Here is an 18,078-nt window from a genome sequence, read left to right as displayed (position 1 = left end):
ACCCCGGTTCAGACAGAAGGGATTGGACGCGAACTGCAATCGTAAGCTCTGACCTGGGCCACCGATGTGGGAGATGAACCACCTTGGTTAGGAAAAGGGGATGGTAATTCGGATGGTCAGGAGAGCTACGAATGTTTACAACGTAACTGACGAGCAGTAGTGCACGTCTAACCTTCAATGGAGGGACTCCGGCCTCCACCAGGATGCTGCTCACTGGACTTGTCCTAGAAACTCCTGTTGCCAGTCAAATGCCACAGTGGTGCACTGGGTCGAGTAAACGCAACACTGAGGGCACCGCCAAACCATAAACTAGACTCCCATAGCCAAGGGGCAGGATTCAAAAAGGGCCCTGTAGAGCTGCAGCAGCATAGAGCGATCTGCACCCCAGTTGCCGGGGGTACCCTAAGGAACAAGGGATCGCATTTTCCGCCACAGAAATGATCGTCCTGGTGACGTGCTCAACCACCACATCGATGTTACCGTGTTGGGGAGTTTCAATGGTGACAGCAGAGGTGAAAGCTTCCCAGTCTGCCTCGTTTAAAGCCCATCTGGATAGGCGTTTGTGAGCATGATGCTGGGGGAGTGACAGGAAGATGGGAAGTGGTCGCTACCACACAAGCCATCGTGGGCTCTCCAGTGGACAGATGGGAGAAGTCCTAGGCTGCAAAGTGATAAATCAATGACCGAGTAATTACCATGAGCCACACAAGTGTATGGGGGCCCAAGTGTTTAAGAGACAGAGGTTGAGTTGAGACAGTTAAGTTCCAACATCTCTACCTCGGCCAGTAAATACGGTGCCACTCCATAAGGGGTTATGGCCGTTAAAATCTCCCAAAAGTAGGAAACGTTTAGGGGGTTGATCAGTCAGTGCAGCCAATACATTCAGGGGTACTGCACCATCTGGAGGAAGATATACATTGCAGAGAGTTATTTCCTGCGTCGTCCTTATCCTGACTGCCACAGCTTCATGAGAAGTTTGAAGGGGCACAGGTTCACTACATACTGAGTTCACAACACAGATGCAAACTCCACCTGACAAACTATTATATTCTCTTCAGTTCTTGTAATATCTCCTATAGCCACGGAGGGCAGGGGTCCGCATTGCTGGGAACCAGGTTTCCTGGAGGGCAATGCAGAAAGCAGGTGTAAAGCTTAACAGTTGCCATAGCTCAGCCAGGCGGTGGAAAAAAAAACAGCAATTCTACTGGAGGATGACATTATCGTGAGGCTGGGAAGGCATGAAGGGCGCAAGGAGGCAGGTTATGTCTTAGTCACCTGCTGCCACCGACTGAGTATTTGTTACCATTCCTATTGCAGATGAGGCATCAGTGAGATCTAGGCCCTCAGGGGACACTAAGATCGCCACCTCATCCCGAGATGCAGAATTGGTAGGGAGTGGCGGTGTTGGGGCCACCGTAGGGTCCTGTTTCTTAGCAGCCTTCTTCTTGGCTTGCTTACTTTATCACTTCTCTTTAGGGGATTGCTGTGAGGACTTCTCTGAAGTAGCTTCGGGCAGGGAGGAAGACCTTGAAGCTCTTTGTCCAGTATCTTTTGGCTCCTTTGGCCACTGGTGAGTGTCTGCTGTGACATTAGTGGAGATATTGGAAGAGAGGGTTCCAAGGGACCCCTTCCGCACGAGAGGGGCCAGAGGAGACTTGCTTCTCCAGCTGGGGGCAGGGAGGGGGGGGCTGATGTCCCCTGCATTTGGGGGGAGGGGGAGCAATTGCTCCCGAAGTAGGTGCTTTGGGAGCAATGGAAGATGATTTGCCCCCTACCACCCAGGGAGCGGATGTATTCCGGTGGCCCAGAGGGCCCACTGGCCGTGGCACAGTGTGGAAGTACTGGTACTCTGTGACAGCGATGCTTAAGTAGCTGCAGCATATGCGGATGTCAACGGAATGGGGTGCAATTGTTCAAATTTACGCTTAGCCTCTTTGTAAGTCAACCGGTCCAGGATCCTTTACTCCACGATTTTCCACTCCTTTTGGAGTACTGTGCAGTCTGGCGAGCAGTAGGAGTGGTGCTCTCCACAGTTGATGCAAGTGGAAGGAGGCGCACGTGGAGTATCTGGATGCAGTGGACATTCGCAGTCGGGACACGTGGCACTGATAGTGCAGCGGGAAGACATGTTGCCGAATTTCCAGCACTTAAAACACCGCATAGGGGCAGGGACATGTGGTTTAATGTCACAGCGGTAAACCATCACTTTGACCTTTTCAGGCAATGAATCACCTTCAAAGGCCAAGATGAAGGCACCAGTGGCAACCGTGTTGTCTTTGGATCCCCTGTAAACGCACCGGATGAAATGAACACCCCACCGTTCTAAATTGCCGCAGAGCTCATCATCAGACTGCAAGAGGAGGTCACGATGGAAAATAATCCTCTGGACCATATTGAGGCTTTTATGGGGAGTGATGGAAACAGGAATATCATCCAGTTGGTCACAGACCAGTAACACCCGGGATTGGGCGGGGGTTGCTATCTGAATCAAGAATGCACCGTTTCTCATCTTGGACAGCACTGTCACTTCCCCAAACTTATTCTCAAGAGGTTCAACAAAAAACTGAGGCTTCGTAAGTAGAAAGGAGTCCCCATCCATTCTGCTACAGACTACATACCGAGGTGAATATGGCTCTCTTCTTTCTGTAGCTCTACGTTCCTCCCATGGCACAGCGAGGGAGGGAAACGATTTTGGGTCATACCTGTCAGCACTGTATTTGATCTTGCCCTTCTTAGAGACTGCTGGCGTACTGTCACCAGCAAGAGATGACCTGGTCTGCTTCATTGCAGGTCATCTACCTTGATGCCATCAACTCCATTCAGGGGCTCTCCCCACGGGCGCCACCCAGCCACAGCAAAGGCCATCTGGCACGATGGCCGTTGCTGGGAGTGCAGATGCCCCACGATGACGGGCATCTACTCCTTTGTATATGTGGAGGGTTTACAGCTCATGCATCAGCAGTGTGATACCTGTGTTGTCAGGGGGCTACCACCAAATGGGTACATAACGACCCCACCACAACGAACTGGCTACCGTGCTGGATATTGGGTGCAGAGAAATCTGATATTGTCACGAGTGCAAAAGAGGACAGGAGACAACGGAAGAAGATGACATACCCCGGAAAGTGTCCTCGCCCAAATAGTTGAATTGCAGGTGGAGATGCAAAGCCACGATGAGAAGAGGAGATCGAACCTAAGGGCACTATGGATAACTCGCGCACCACGTGAAGGCGTCCTTCGCCATATGGTCTGCACTTCTGTAGAATCTGAAAGTAGCAGGTCAAATCATAAAATGGGACCTGAACTTATGGGGCTGAAAAGTGGGAGACTCCTTTTAGTCGCCTCTTACGACAGACAGGAATATCTTGGGCCTATTCTAACACCCAGACCCGCATGCATAACACAGAGGCGAATTGGATTATCACTGGTTTATATAACAGGATTTACTATAATGTCAAGTTAAATAGCTTTCATCATACTTGTGGTTAGGTGTTGGTTTAGGTCTTGTAGCTGCACCCTTGCAGACAGAAGGAGCTTCTGGGCTTAAAAATCATTTCATCATGAATTTAAACACAATGGTGCATAAGTCACACAATGATGTTAAACTTCACATCACAACTATAGTAGTCAAGAATCAGCTCGTTGTAAAAAGCATTCTGGTTCCAGATGCAAGCTTTCTTCATATCACAATACCATTCAAAGTGACATCCAACAAAGCAACAATCACAACGATAGACCATTCGATGCTACTGCACCACCACACATTGGTACACCACGTAAGTTGGCAGCAGTTGCAAAGCGGAACGAAAACTTTCGTATAACCACCGACAAGATTCGATCAAAATGTTGCCAATGTCAAAACAAGATGAACCATTCCTGGCCAAGGCAGCAGCAACTAATGAAGGGAGGTGTGGGGAGGGCACAATACAATCTTTCTATGTTTCAAGTACAGTCCAGAGCAAACATTCTGCAGTAAATCCAATTTCGTTAATATTAAACAAATGCTGCTTTTATCAGTCAGTTTCCTACTATCAAATAAAGTAACATAAGATTTTTTTTTTTTTTTTTTTTTTTTTTTTTTTTTTTTTTTTTTTGGTACTGCGAACACTACCTAAAATATACTTGCACACCGCCAGTGGTACGCATACCACTGTCTGGGAAGCCCTGTTCCACAAGATAATCCCATTCAGAAAAAGCATGTCACTGCAATATTTTATTCATCGTAACTAGATAAGTACTAACACTGAAGATATTAATATAGCAGTCACTAGATTATTTTTTTTTCATTTACTGATTAGCTCTGTCCAGTACTCGTCAACAGTAAGTAGAAGTTTCTGTATGCAGGCCACCCTGCTTGCCAATCTGCATGGGCTGTCACTAATTATAATTGGCAATGCACTAACCATTATGCAGTGAACTGCTTGACATTGATCCATTTCGTTCCTTTAATTTCATTTCATATTCATAGTGTCAATGTGAACATAGCCCTAACGCGCTTTCACAAAACGTCATTCCTTCCTTGCATCATTTCCATTGCAGCAACTGGTCAGATCGCAACAAGAGTTGGAGATTTAGGGGTATATTGAGGAAAGTATAATTAGTGAAGTGCCTTCATACAGAAATTTAGGGAACAGGGGGACACAGCTTTTAGTGGTGAACAATAGTATTTAGTTTATAGATTATTGTATTGAGGCTTGTGCCAATACAATAGTGGGGTACTGGGGTCACTAAATCTGTGATAGGGAGGGGGAAGGAGGCATTGTCCATCTTTGTCTCACTTATATGAGTACTGTTGGATGAAGAGTGTTCCTGATATTTTTTGGTTCACAGTTTGCTGAAGGTTACTGAGAAAATTATTGTGGACTTTATTTGAGTTTTATAGGTCAAGTGGAATTCCCTATACCAGTTTTTTTCAGGTTTTTTTGTGTGGTTTTGTTGGCTGCTGAGAATTTAGCATGCTTGATTTTTGCCTTTGTAGTTGTTTTAGTGTCCTCGTTATTAGTGTTGTTATATACTTAGTTTTTCCTTGCCCAAAACCTCTTAATTCACACAGTTGCCCCATTAGTTTCATTGAGTGCCTGCAATTAAATATTTTTTGTATTATTAGGGTTTCTTTGAGTGTGTAATGTATGATGACACAATCACATATTACATAAGGTTGAACTAGGGGTGTGCGCCATGTTGTCAACACTGTGATCCAAAGTGGTGGGCGGTACTGTAATCTTCGGTTATATCCAAAATACCATTTTTTTTTATTTCGGTTAGCAATGAGAGAGGAATATATATATATATATATATATACACACACTCCTGGAAATGGAAAAAAGAACACATTGACACCGGTGTGTCAGACCCACCATACTTGCTCCGGAGGGCTGTACAAGCAATGATCACACGCACGGCACAGCGGACACACCAGGAACCGCGGTGTTGGCCGTCGAATGGCGCTAGCTGCGCAGCATTTGTGCACCGCCGCCGTCAGTGTCAGCCAGTTTGCCGTGGCATACGGAGCTCCACCGCAGTCTTTAACACTGGTAGCATGCCGCGACAGCGTGGACGTGAACCGTATGTGCAGTTGACGGACTTTGAGCGAGGGCGTATAGTGGGCATGCGGGAGGCCGGGTGGACGTACCGCCGAATTGCTCAACACGTGGGGCGTGAGGTCTCCACAGTACATCGATGTTGTCGCCAGTGGTCGGCGGAAGGTGCACGTGCCCGTCGACCTGGGACCGGACCGCAGCGACGCACGGATGCACGCCAAGACCGTAGGATCCTACGCAGTGCCGTAGGGGACCGCACCGCCACTTCCCAGCAAATTAGGGACACTGTTGCTCCTGGGGTATCGGCGAGGACCATTCGCAACCGTCTCCATGAAGCTGGGCTACGGTCCCGCACACCGTTAGGCCGTCTTCCGCTCACGCCCCAACATCGTGCAGCCCGCCTCCAGTGGTGTCGCGACAGGCGTGAATGGAGGGACGAATGGAGACGTGTCGTCTTCAGCGATGGGAGTCGCTTCTGCCTTGGTGCCAATGATGGTCGTATGCGTGTTTGGCGCCGTGCAGGTGAGCGCCACAATCAGGACTGCATACGACTGAGGCACACAGGGCCAACACCCGGCATCATGGTGTGGGGAGCGATCTCCTACACTGGCCGTACACCACTGGTGGTCGTCGAGGGGACACTGAATAGTGCACGGTACATCCAAACCGTCATCGAACCCATCGTTCTACCATTCCTAGACCGGCAAGGGAACTTGCTGTTCCAACAGGACAATGCACGTCCGCATGTATCCCGTGCCACCCAACGTGCTCTAGAAGGTGTAAGTCAACTACCCTGGCCAGCAAGATCTCCGGATCTGTCCCCCATTGAGCATGTTTGGGACTGGATGAAGCATCGTCTCACGCGGTCTGCACGTCCAGCACGAACGCTGGTCCAACTGAGGTGCCAGGTGGAAATGGCATGGCAAGCCGTTCCACAGGACTACATCCAGCATCTCTACGATCGTCTCCATGGGAGAATAGCAGCCTGCATTGCTGCGAAAGGTGGATATACACTGTAATAGTGCCGACATTGTGCATGCTCTGTTGCCTGTGTTTATGTGCCTGTGGTTCTGTCAGTGTGATCATGTGATGTATCTGACCCCAGGAATGTGTCAATAAAGTTTCCCCTTCCTGGGACAATGAATTCACGGTGTTCTTATTTCAATTTCCAGGAGTGTATATATATCCGATTTGAACAGGGACATTCTGTCAAAATTTACTAAAACATAAAATGTGCATTGTAGAAAAGTTAGCATAACTGACTGGTCAATGAAAAAGATGAGGAAATGGGAGATGATGTCATCAGAGACATCCAAATTTTTTGTGATATGAAGTATGGACATCATTATTTTATAAAGTTTATTTTTTCCTTCACTGGGTTCCATAGTTCAGAATAATCAGAAGAAGACTGGTTACTTTGGGGACTAGTGTTTTGTACTCAACTGCCGCCAACCTATAAAACTGATAATAACAAATACAGAGGCGTCCGATTCCATCAGTCTGCTTTGACCCACGATGTCAAGAATATGGCGGAAACGACCATACACTACGACTTCAATATGGCGCCTATGACGTCATTATGTAAACATGACCACAAAAACGAAAATACATTGAAAAACCAACAAACACACATTCCACACAAAATCTAATGAAACTAATGGGACAATTGTGGGGAAATTGGGGGGTTTTGGGTGGGGACAGAGTAAATATAAACAAATTTAGACACACACCACCATAACAAACCACACAAAACGACGAAAAAAACCGACAACACAAAACTCCCCAAATTCCACTAAACACAATATCCGCTGGAATCGGACACTTTCCTTGACCTATATAGCTCAACATCAGCTCCCGGTCCCACAAATTGGAATCGAACACTTCCCTAGACCTATATAAATCAACAGAAACTACCGATACCAAACCATAAAACCCAAAACTGCAACAACGTCCACAATCATCACTACCTCAAAAAACACAACAAACCAACAAAATTGGAATCGAACACTTCCCTTGACCTGTTATTCTTACATCATCTCCACATTCAGCCGTCCCTGGTCCGAGATGCCGGAACTTTAGTGAGCCTCATTTCTTCATGACATACTGAACACTTCATAACTTCATCCAAAAATCTGAATAGTTGAAGAAATTTTACTAGAGACAACGCACTGTCCCCCATCATCACTGAAAACAGAAAACTGTTGACCTTGTCAGTCATATCCATACCTACCAAAGACTTAAAAAGGCAATTTACCAAAATTCACACACAACGAACAGGAAAAAACTACAATAACGTCGAAATGACATAACTAAAATCGTTAACTCACTGAAAAATATTCTGCTGAAAGCACTGTCCCAATACCACACATGTGCAATGCTATCACGCAAATGAACCGCATAAACAGCGACCGCAACAATACGCCACCTATAAACACGCCACACATGCAAACTAAACCAGAAGCATCACTTAACACACCACCAGAGAGAGCCACCGATCACATCAAAACGACACCTACAAACACGCCACTATCACAAACTAAATTCCGCGCCGTCGTGACATCACACACCACAACAGCCTTATGTCACGGGTCGAAGCCGACAGGTGGGATCGGATGCTTCAGTCGACCCTACTGTCTCTAGCCTTGTAGCTATCATTAGTCACATCATAACATCATTCATTTATTTCAAAATAAGTGATGAAGGAAGTGTGGGACTACACAAGACTTCTCAAAGGAAGATGGTTACAATAGGCCTACACAATGATGCTTTTGTATCTTCCAGTTTTGCAGATATGATTTCTCATCTACCTGCACCCTCCTCTATCAGTAGACCTAATCAAGGAAAGTTTAATGATTAGCATCTACTTAGTATGTTTAGGCTCACAATAGAAAATCACAGCATCCCTCAAAACTAGAAATTCGATAAAGTAACGCATCATTGTGAACTTTAGTTCTCAAAGTTGCAGCTGGTAACTTCTGAGTTACCAAATTAATAGAAGTACTCCTATAACATATGTTTTGGCAATTCCTAACATATAATTCCCACACAAACAACTGAAGCACATTTCTCCAAGTGCTCAGCGCAACAACAAACTAAAGTACTTTGCAATACTTTTCTTGTAACTCTGATATATTTTGTAACAACATTTCACTGATTTGTATCATCTGATTAAAGACTAATTATAATATTACTATATGTATTTTTCTTTAAGTGTGCAAGCCATGCAAGATACTAACCTAATCCAGGGCTGGATATTGACTGGGCTCGAGCTCTTGCCACTTTTCCCAAGGAGCCCGCAGTCCCAAGACTGGATTCCACAAGCTCATCATCAAACCGACGTCGTTTTATCGAACGGGAACTACTGGAATATTTAAAAACCCATCAACAGACCAGTATTTGCAGAGTTAATTAGTGAATAACGTGTAGCTGTTCACTAATATTTCTAAGCCTTCTTTGCCACATGCAATAACTTCAAGAATGCATGGAATGACACAATCAAATCTCATTTGTGATATTTTGCAATAATAAGAGAAGTAACCACTCTGCTTTAGTGGTCGTATGAATAGTTAGCCGCGGCAAGCTCATATAAAATGCCGTGGGTAAACAAGACGAGCTATTTTGACTCTTCAACAACTGCTGAGCGTGAGAAGCAATGTTTCTACAACATTTAGCAAAGCAATCAGTCCAGTATGGCAAACTACTTACAATAAATGTACACAAACATAACAAACAAATCACATGATAAAAAACGAATGCGAATATATTATTCATAACTTACCTTCTACGTTTGGTGGCGATTGAATCTAAACTTTGTGGCTGGTCCACTGACATTCTCACTTTTCCGTAACGATCTGTATCTGCCATCCTGCTGTTGAGTACAAAGTAACGAAATAAGATCTCTAACTCACATTCACTCAAGTAATCTTCAACTTATCAACAACGTACTGCTACAGATTGACGTAAGGAGGGTGTTTTTGATGTATAAACCATTCCTGTAGCTCACCTTCCAAACGGACGTTAATGTTTGGAGGCATACATACTAAAAGTTTATACAATCACTTCAAAAGTTTAATGCACTAATAACCATACACAAATCCACGCACAACCATACTATAAACAATCGGACAAAGCAATAACTGTCCAGGATAGCCAACAACCCAAACGGAACACTTGTATACAAACTCGGGTTAAGTCAGGAGTTGCATGCAAACTCCTGCACAAGCAAGGTAAGTAAATGAAGCCGACGAAATAGTCATGTTTCAACATATAATTCCTATGATTGCCCAGCTTTAATTACGTGTGTGAATTCATGAAAAGGAGTAGCACTAACAGAGACGATACCGTATAATTTCAAAGCGACCCTTAGACTCTAAATAATTTTGTGAAGTATTTCATATTGTGTAAATTATTGACTGTCTGTAGATAAGGTTGAAGGTCATGCAATATGTTCACGAATCTACTGAAATCACATTTTTATTGAGCTAACTACTTTAATTGCATGTAGTCTCTGGCTAATGTTGTGAATCTTTGGCAGCTCATTGTCGCAAGACGCTAATGGCTGTGAGCCTGTGACTGCTGAATCTGAAGTGTTTTTCTTGATCGGTTTGTTGAAGTTTGTACTATAGTTCGTGCTGTGTGCAGGGGAAGTGGCTTCTAAATTAGGTAAACGCATGTTCATTTTGTAACTGTTCGGAGAATACAGGGGCTTACCAGCCATGTGCTGCGTTAATCAAGTGATTATAGTAACAGCCGAAAGAAAAGAGAACAATATAATTAGTTATTGGCGAAATACAGGGAAATGCACCCCGAAGCAACAAGTTTCAGCTAGTGAAGAAATTAAATTCGTTGCAGATAAATTACGGATCAGAACTTAGAAGAGTTATGAATCCATCGAAAACCAGAGCTGGTACTGACGAGATACAGGAGCGAACACTGTGGTACTTCGATGTATTGACCTGTTTGAAAGAACACGAAACCCCCTTTCAATTCATTAAGCTCCATTAACATAACCACGTGGATGTGGCGAAGCAGAAGATGAAGAGAGACGTAATGTATGTGTGCCCAAGTAAAGCATTGTAAGTAGTTTTATATCAATTTGGTTTCTTATATATATTATATAGGTGACACTTGGTTCAAGAATCATAAAAGAAGGTTGTATACCTGGAAGAATCCTGGAGATACTAAAAGGTATCAGATAGATTATATAATGGTAAGACAGAGATTTAGAAACCAGGTTTTAAATTGTAAGACATTTCCAGGGGCAGATGTGGATTCTGACCACAATCTATTGGTTATGAACTTCAGATTGAAACTGAAGAAACTGCAAAAAGGTGGGAATTTAAGGAGATGGGACCTGGATAAACTGAAAGAACCAGAAGTTGTAGAGTGTTTCAGGGAGAGCATAAGGGAACAATTGACAGGAATGGGGGAAAGAAATACAGTAGAAGAAGAATGTGTAGCTCTGAGGGATGAAGTAGTGAAGGCAGCAGACGATCAAGTAGGTAAAAAGATGAGGGCTAATAGAAATCCTTGGGTAACAGAAGAAATATTTAATTTAATTGATGAAAGGAGAAAATATAAAAATGCAGTAAATGAAGCAGGCAAAAGGGAATACAAAAGTCTCAAAAATGAGATCGACAGGAAGTGCAAAATGGCTAAGCAGGGATGGCTAGAGGACAAATGTAAGGATGTAGAGGCCTGTCTCACTAGGGGTAAGATAGATACTGCCTACAGGAAAATTAAAGAGACCTTTGGAGAGAAAAGAACCACTTGTATGAATATCAAGAGCTCAGATGGCAACCCAGTTCTAAGCAAAGAAGGGAAGGCAGAAAGGTGGAAGGAGTATATAGAGGGTTTATACAAGGGCGATGTACTTGAGGACAATATTATGGAAATGGAAGAGGATGTAGATGAAGACTGAATGGGAGATAAGATACTGTGTGAAGAGTTTGACAGAGCACTGAAAGACCTGAGTCGAAACAAGGCCCCGGGAGTAGACAACATTCCATTAGAACTACTGATGGCCTTGGGAGAGCCAGGCCTAACAAAACTCTACCATTGGTGAGCAAGATGTATGAGACAGGCGAAATACCCTCAGACTTCAAGAAGAATATAATAATTCCAATCCCAAAGAAAGCAGGTGTTGACAGATGTGAAAATTACCGAACTATCAGTTTAATAAGTCACAGCTGCAAAATACTAACGCGAATTCTTTACAGACGAATGGAAAAACTGGTAGAAGCGGAACTCGGGGAAGATCAGTTTGGATTCCGTAGAAATGTTGGAACACGTGAGGCAATACTAACCGTACAACTTATCCTAGAAGAAAGATTAAGAAAAGGAAAACCTACGTTTCTAGCATTTGTAGACTTAGAGAAAGCTTTTGACAATGTTAACTGGAATACTCTCTTTCAAATTCTGAAGGTGGCAGGGGTAAAATACAGTGAGCGAAAGGCTATTTACAATTTGTACAGAAACCAGATGGCAGTTATAAGAGTCGAGGGGCATGAAAGGGAAGCAGTGGTTGGGAATGGAGTGAGACAGGGTTGTAGCCTCTCACCGATGTTATTCAATCTGTATATTGAGCAAGCAGTAAAGGAAACAAAAGAAAAATTTGGAGTAGGTATTAAAATTCATGGAGAAGAAGTAAAAACTTTGAGGTTCGCCGATGACATTGTAATTCTGTCAGAGACAGCAAAGGACTTGGAAGAGCAGTTGAACGGAATGGACAGTGTCTTGAAAGGAGGATATAAGATGAACATCAACAAAAGCAAATCGAGGATAATGGAATGTAGTCGAATTAAGTTGGGTGATGCTGAGGGAATTAGATTAGGAAATGAGACACTTAAAGTAGTAAAGGAGTTTTGCTATTTGGGGAGCAAAATAACTGATAATGGTCGAAGTAGAGAAGATATAAAATGTAGACTGGCAATGGCAAGGAAAGGGTTTCTGAAGAAGAGAAATTTGTTAACATCGAGTATAGATTTAAGTGTCAGGAAATCGTTTCTGAAAGTATTTGTATGGAGTGTAGCCATGTATGGAAGTGAAACGTGGACGATAAATAGTTTGGACAAGAAGAGAATAGAAGCTTTTGAAATGTGGTGCTACAGAAGAATGCTGAAGGTTAGATGGGTAGATCATATAACTAATGAGGAGGTATTGAATAGGATTGGGGAGAAGAGAAGTTTGTGGCACAACTTGACTAGAAGAAGGGATCGGTTGGTAGGACATGTTTTGAGGCATCAAGGGATCACAAATTTAGCATTGGAGGGCAGCGTGGAGGGTAAAAATCGTAGAGGGAGACCAAGAGATGAATACACTAAGCAGATTCAGAAGGATGTAGGTTGCAGTAAGTACTGGGAGATTTAGAAGCTTGCACAGGATAGAGTAGCATGGAGAGCTGCATCAAACCAGTCTCAGGACTGAAGACCACAACAACAACAACATATATTACTGTAGACATCTATGCTTGTACATGTTATCAAAACAGTAGAAAGTTCTCCATTTCCGGTTACTGCCAGTAATGCATGTCTCAAACAAGCGGTCAATAGCCTTGCTGGGTCAAGCCAAGTGAAGTGATCCAATGAAAATTAAAATGATTGCTTGACCATTTTAAAATATTGTGGGTTTTTATGTGTGATTACCCCATAATTGAGAAGTGTATAGCAGTTAAAAAAAATAAAATTAAATTAAATTAACCTGGCATTGTTACTGAATGAATGTCCGCAGCTAGTGGCTAGTGTTGTTGCCTCTGAATCACGGGGTCCCAGGTTCGATTCCGGGTCGGGTTGGGGATTTTCTCTGCCCAGGGACTGAGTGTTTGTGTTGTCCTCATCATTTCATCATCATCATTCCTGACAGTGGCTAGATTGGACTGTGTAAAAAATTGGAATGTGTAAAAATTGGGACTTAATACGGGAGCTGATGACCACGCAGTTGAGCACTCCACAATCCAAACACCATTGTTGCCACCGTTACTGAATGGTGGCCATTTTTATTTGTAAGTGCACAACGGTTTATCAGTTTTGAGACATAAGCATTAATCTGAATATCTCTACACAGGGGTAATTTACAACATCACAGTGACATGACAGCTGTTAGAAAAGTATTCTCTACAACATTGTTTATTACTGAAAATACCCTAGGCCTAAATTAAAAAAGAACCAGTCAAAGTTACCTCCACTGAAAACTTAAAATAGGCCTATCTGCTTTTTAGACCAAAGAGTGATTTATCAGATTGTATTTTTTCCTATAGTTAGGTATCATGAACTGATAGCCTTGTATAGAGCAAGAACACAGAAAAATGCTTCCTTAATTTTTTATAAACTTTTGAAATTTGATAGTTTTTTAAAGTCTTCTGTAAAGTTTGGGGATAGTGGGACAAAATATAAAACTTAGGTTTTGTACACCTATATGATAGTGAAGTACTGTAAAAATTTCAACATTGATATTTCACTGTGAACAAAGATGTGAATTTTTGAAAAGGAGGAAATAATTCACATTATGCTACAGTTGATCTGATGGCTGTTGCCTAATCCATGTCTGATATTGGCTAGATGTAATCAATTGTTATTGAAATTTATGTAGTGAATTATAAGCAAAAACTCAAAAAATTACTGAACTAAACTTTTATATGTGTTCTTTACAAATTTAAATTAACATATTTTCAGTTAACATACTTTCAATGTGGGGCGCCTCCTAATCCTAGATATGATTGTTGACAACACTTATTTCATTAGTCAGCTTTTGTGATATAGAGTAAGAACTCCCAATTGATGTGGTAAGTTCAAGTACTGAAAGCTTCCTTAATTGGTATTCAAACTTTGTCACTACTAGATTTCTTGAATGATGTTCTTGGGCCAGCAAGTTGGTAAAAATGCACAAAAAGTCATTGTTTTCCAAAGTTATTCATTCACTCTGTGAAAGACACCATTGTCCATCACACACACATATGCCACTATGTCATTCCATGTTAAAAACAGATATGTAATTTTACTGACACAATGATCATCATAAATTTCAGTTTTATTGTGTTACATAGCATTGAACTAAGTTTTATGCAATGCCAAGGAATTTGTGGAATTGCCTTGTTCCTTTTACAGGGTGCCACAAGTTTCCCCAAATGAAATTCGCTGATAGTTCCTTAATTTCCAGACAAATTTTAGCATTTTTCCCAGACAGACTTTGAGATGTCAAGGATAAGTTAAGATGTAAGTTGACAATCTGTCTGTGCAGCTGTGGCAACAGAAACAATAATGCAAATAAATAAAATAAAATAAACTTGCAAGCAGATGGCATTTCTTGATGTGATCAAAAATCTTGAGTACTAACATCAACATCTCTTGTAATGAACTGTTTTTAGATGGAGAAAGCAAGCCAGATGCTGTGTGTGCTTAATTAAGACCACTGATGTCATTTTATTTCAATAAAACAAAACACATTTGGTGACAAAAAATGCATTTCCTTGAAGTCACAAGATTTAAAATACCTTCACTGATTTCAGAAATAACCTCAGAAAAAAGTAGGCCTGTTGAAAGAAGTGTACAAGGTGGGGAAGAATTGTGTAGATCAACACTGCAGGAGACCATCAATAAAATGTTGGTTCTACAATGTTCATTATTGTTGGTTATTATCCACTGTGTTATATCTATTATTTTATAGGTATTTTGTGTTTTTTCTTGAGAGAAATATATGAGAACATAGCATACAAACCACTAGTGACTGACACAGTTTTCTTCTTCTTCTTATCGTCCATATGCTCTAACAGACAAACTACTTTTGAAATTCCAAAATGTACTAGAACAAATAAAATGCCACATTGTACAATGTACTTGCGGTGAGACAGTCGCAATTTCTGAAATCCATTGCCCGTTGCCTCTGGCCTGCTGAGGAGCACTGCAATCCTGGGTCCGTGGATAAACCACGAAAATCCTCTGCATTATGCCACACACACAGACAGACCCAGCCCGCGGGCAGATTGGTGAGACTAGATCTGACGGGAAGGGCTTGCACATTAGTGGGAACCGAGTGGCTTCAGATTGGTAGGCCCAATCCGTACAGTTACCCACAGAAACTGCCTGCGGTTTGGGCCCATTGCGGAAATCCACTTGTGCAGCCAGCTATTCGTGAGCCACAGGCAACATGTTGATGAAATGAGACCACGGTGATCAATCCGTGCAACAGATAACTTGTTCAAATACTCCAAGAATCGATAATAAAGATGCTAGGTAGCGACTCAGCGTTAAGATGATTGCTGAGCCACAGACAGACACATAGAAAATATAATCACACTCTCACAACTAAATTTTCAGGCATGGCTTTTTTCAGAAAATGAGAGCATTCACACAATCACTCAAGACACAACTCGTGCACACATGACCGCCATCTCCAGCTGCTTCATCTGCAGTTTCTGAGGATCAGATCCAAACAAACTACTACTCACACCTCCCTACCTCTCATTGGCAGCTACTAGGCTAGTGGCAAGAAGTGATGGCAGCACTGACTACAAGCTGAGGGAAGTGGTAGGAAGGGGAGAAGCAGTAAGAATGAGGTAGTAGGGAAGTAGTGCACATACTGCGCTGCAACCAGCCAACAACGACGCACAACGCCTAAGTAAACAAACCATTTCATCCACTGAGACAAAAATGAGATTTTTCCAGTGTTTTTTTTCCCCCCCCTGATATTTCCCTGACGTGTTTGAAATCCCATAATATTCCCTGATTGCCAGAACTTGTGGCAACACTGATTTATTGTTATACAGTTTTCAAATCTAGTTTGAAGTGTTGTTATGTTATGAAGAACTACCTCTTCTTTCTTTATAAGAAAACAGGTGATGCCTTTAATATTATCCTTGTAAAAGGCAAGCATGTCCTCCATTGTAAGAATTTGGTCTGTGGTCATTCTTTGTATGCTGGCTTTACTCACTTCACATTTTGTTGTACCTCCTACTCCATTGCATGAATTTTTACCACGGCAAGAGGCAAAAAAATGCCATTTGGCCTTCAACCTGAAATCTGCTTTGTGGTTGCAATGATTTGAAACATTCTTTTTGTTCTTATATTGACTGAAAAGTATATGAGCTTCTCAAACTTTGGGAACTTTTCTTTTATGTAATGTGTCAAATACTTTTAAAACACATCGACAGCCTAAGTCAGGGCCGCACAAGGTGCATGCACCGGTGCATCGCAGAGTGCAGAAGACGGCTGCGCTATGTTGACGACGGTGCAGACCCCCCACTCCTCGGCTTTGCACAACAGCGCTGCCTCTCACTTCCTTAGCTTGTGTCGCTCGCGCCGCCTGTCTCGACCTGTTTCAAAGCTTTTACCCTGTTTTCTTCGTCATTGCCAAATACTAATGTACACTAGGTGGGGAGCTTTGTTTTGTCTACCGGTACAAAAAAGATTTATATAATAACTGTAATGGTAACAATTTTAAATTTGGTTTCAACACAAATGTATCTTCCTATGTGCTCTTTATTTTATTTGCAATTATGCTACTAAGATCTGGAACAAGAGATTGGCTGACAGCAATTCTGCGAGAATTTTTTAAATTACAGTTAGAAATACTCGCATGCAGTCTAGTTTTTGTACAAGACAAAACAGAAAGAAACCTTTCACATACACAAGTGGAACCAAACATAGAAATAATCTTCGCTGCTTCTCTGTGTAACTTGGGAAATTCTTCCTTCAGCAAATTCTGGTAGAATTGGAGCAAACCTTGTGTATTGTAAAACACATCCTTTCGGTGAACATCGCTTTGCAAATCAATCAGTTCGAAATGTAAATCTGAAGGCGCACTTTCAATATCCATCGAAAAAGGTTTCACAAAAACATCGAGAATTGGCTGCAGGTAGGTAATTTCCTGAAACAATAACAAAATAAATGAAAGTAATGTAAGTGATTGTTTCGAAGTACTAAAAATGCGATAGATTTTAATAAATGTGTAATGTGTACTATTGGTTTTAATGTAATGTTACACTTGCATATGTAACGCAAAATCATTTATTTAGCTGTATGTCATATGCCGGCACATTACCTGGAATCGGTCGTTAAACGCATTTTCAAGGGGTTGTAGCACCTCGATGTATTTTTCAAAGCGCGCTCCTTCCTGCACAGATGCTGTCAAACAAAAACATAGTACTGTTTTGATTAGAGCGGTTATAAAAATCAGGCTGTTTTAATAAAGGTACAATTTATATCTCACTTACCTGGTTCAGGAAAGTGTTGCGTATTTTTCTCTGAAAGGTTGTTTTTGAGGACCTTCAGTTTATACTGGAAAGCATTTATTTTGCTGATCATATCGTTGATGAGATTGTTTTCTTTTTGGAGTTTCAGACTTAAATCATTTAGGAGAGCCATAATGTCTTCTAAAAATCCTAAATCAGCTACCCATTCAGGGTCATGAAAAAGTGGCTACGGACGTCCTTTGCTCTCCAAAAACTGAGCCACAGTGTGGCGTAGTCGAAAAATTCGGGAAATCACTTTCCCTTTGCTCAGCCAGCGCACCTCAGCGTGGTAGGGAATATCTGGATACTCCTCTT

At 42.2% G+C, this 18,078-nt stretch overlaps 1 protein-coding gene across 3 annotated transcripts in view; it reads right to left on the bottom strand.

The window, feature by feature from the left end:
• Positions 1 to 9,770, bottom strand: part of LOC126203935 (microspherule protein 1) — a 354,642-nt gene extending 344,872 nt beyond the window's left edge. The window contains exons 1-3 of one of the 3 annotated variants that reach the window (XM_049938332.1): positions 9,544 to 9,770; positions 9,319 to 9,408; positions 8,777 to 8,898 (exon numbers count right to left, since the gene is read on the bottom strand). In XM_049938332.1, the coding sequence (XP_049794289.1) occupies positions 8,777 to 8,898; positions 9,319 to 9,404 (208 nt within the window). In that variant the 5' untranslated portion in view covers positions 9,405 to 9,408; positions 9,544 to 9,770. Of the gene's footprint in view, positions 1 to 8,776; positions 8,902 to 9,318; positions 9,409 to 9,543 lie in introns of all 3 variants that reach the window. The other 2 variants (XM_049938331.1, XM_049938333.1) reach the window with 2 other exon arrangements.
• Between the last annotated feature and the right edge of the window lie 8,308 nt (positions 9,771 to 18,078).

This window comes from Schistocerca nitens, chromosome 9, assembly GCF_023898315.1.
Source record: "Schistocerca nitens isolate TAMUIC-IGC-003100 chromosome 9, iqSchNite1.1, whole genome shotgun sequence".
NCBI lineage: Eukaryota > Metazoa > Arthropoda > Insecta > Orthoptera > Acrididae > Schistocerca > Schistocerca nitens.
The sequence above is the reverse complement of the archived record's forward strand: the minus strand, read 5'-3'. Positions and strand labels throughout refer to the sequence as shown.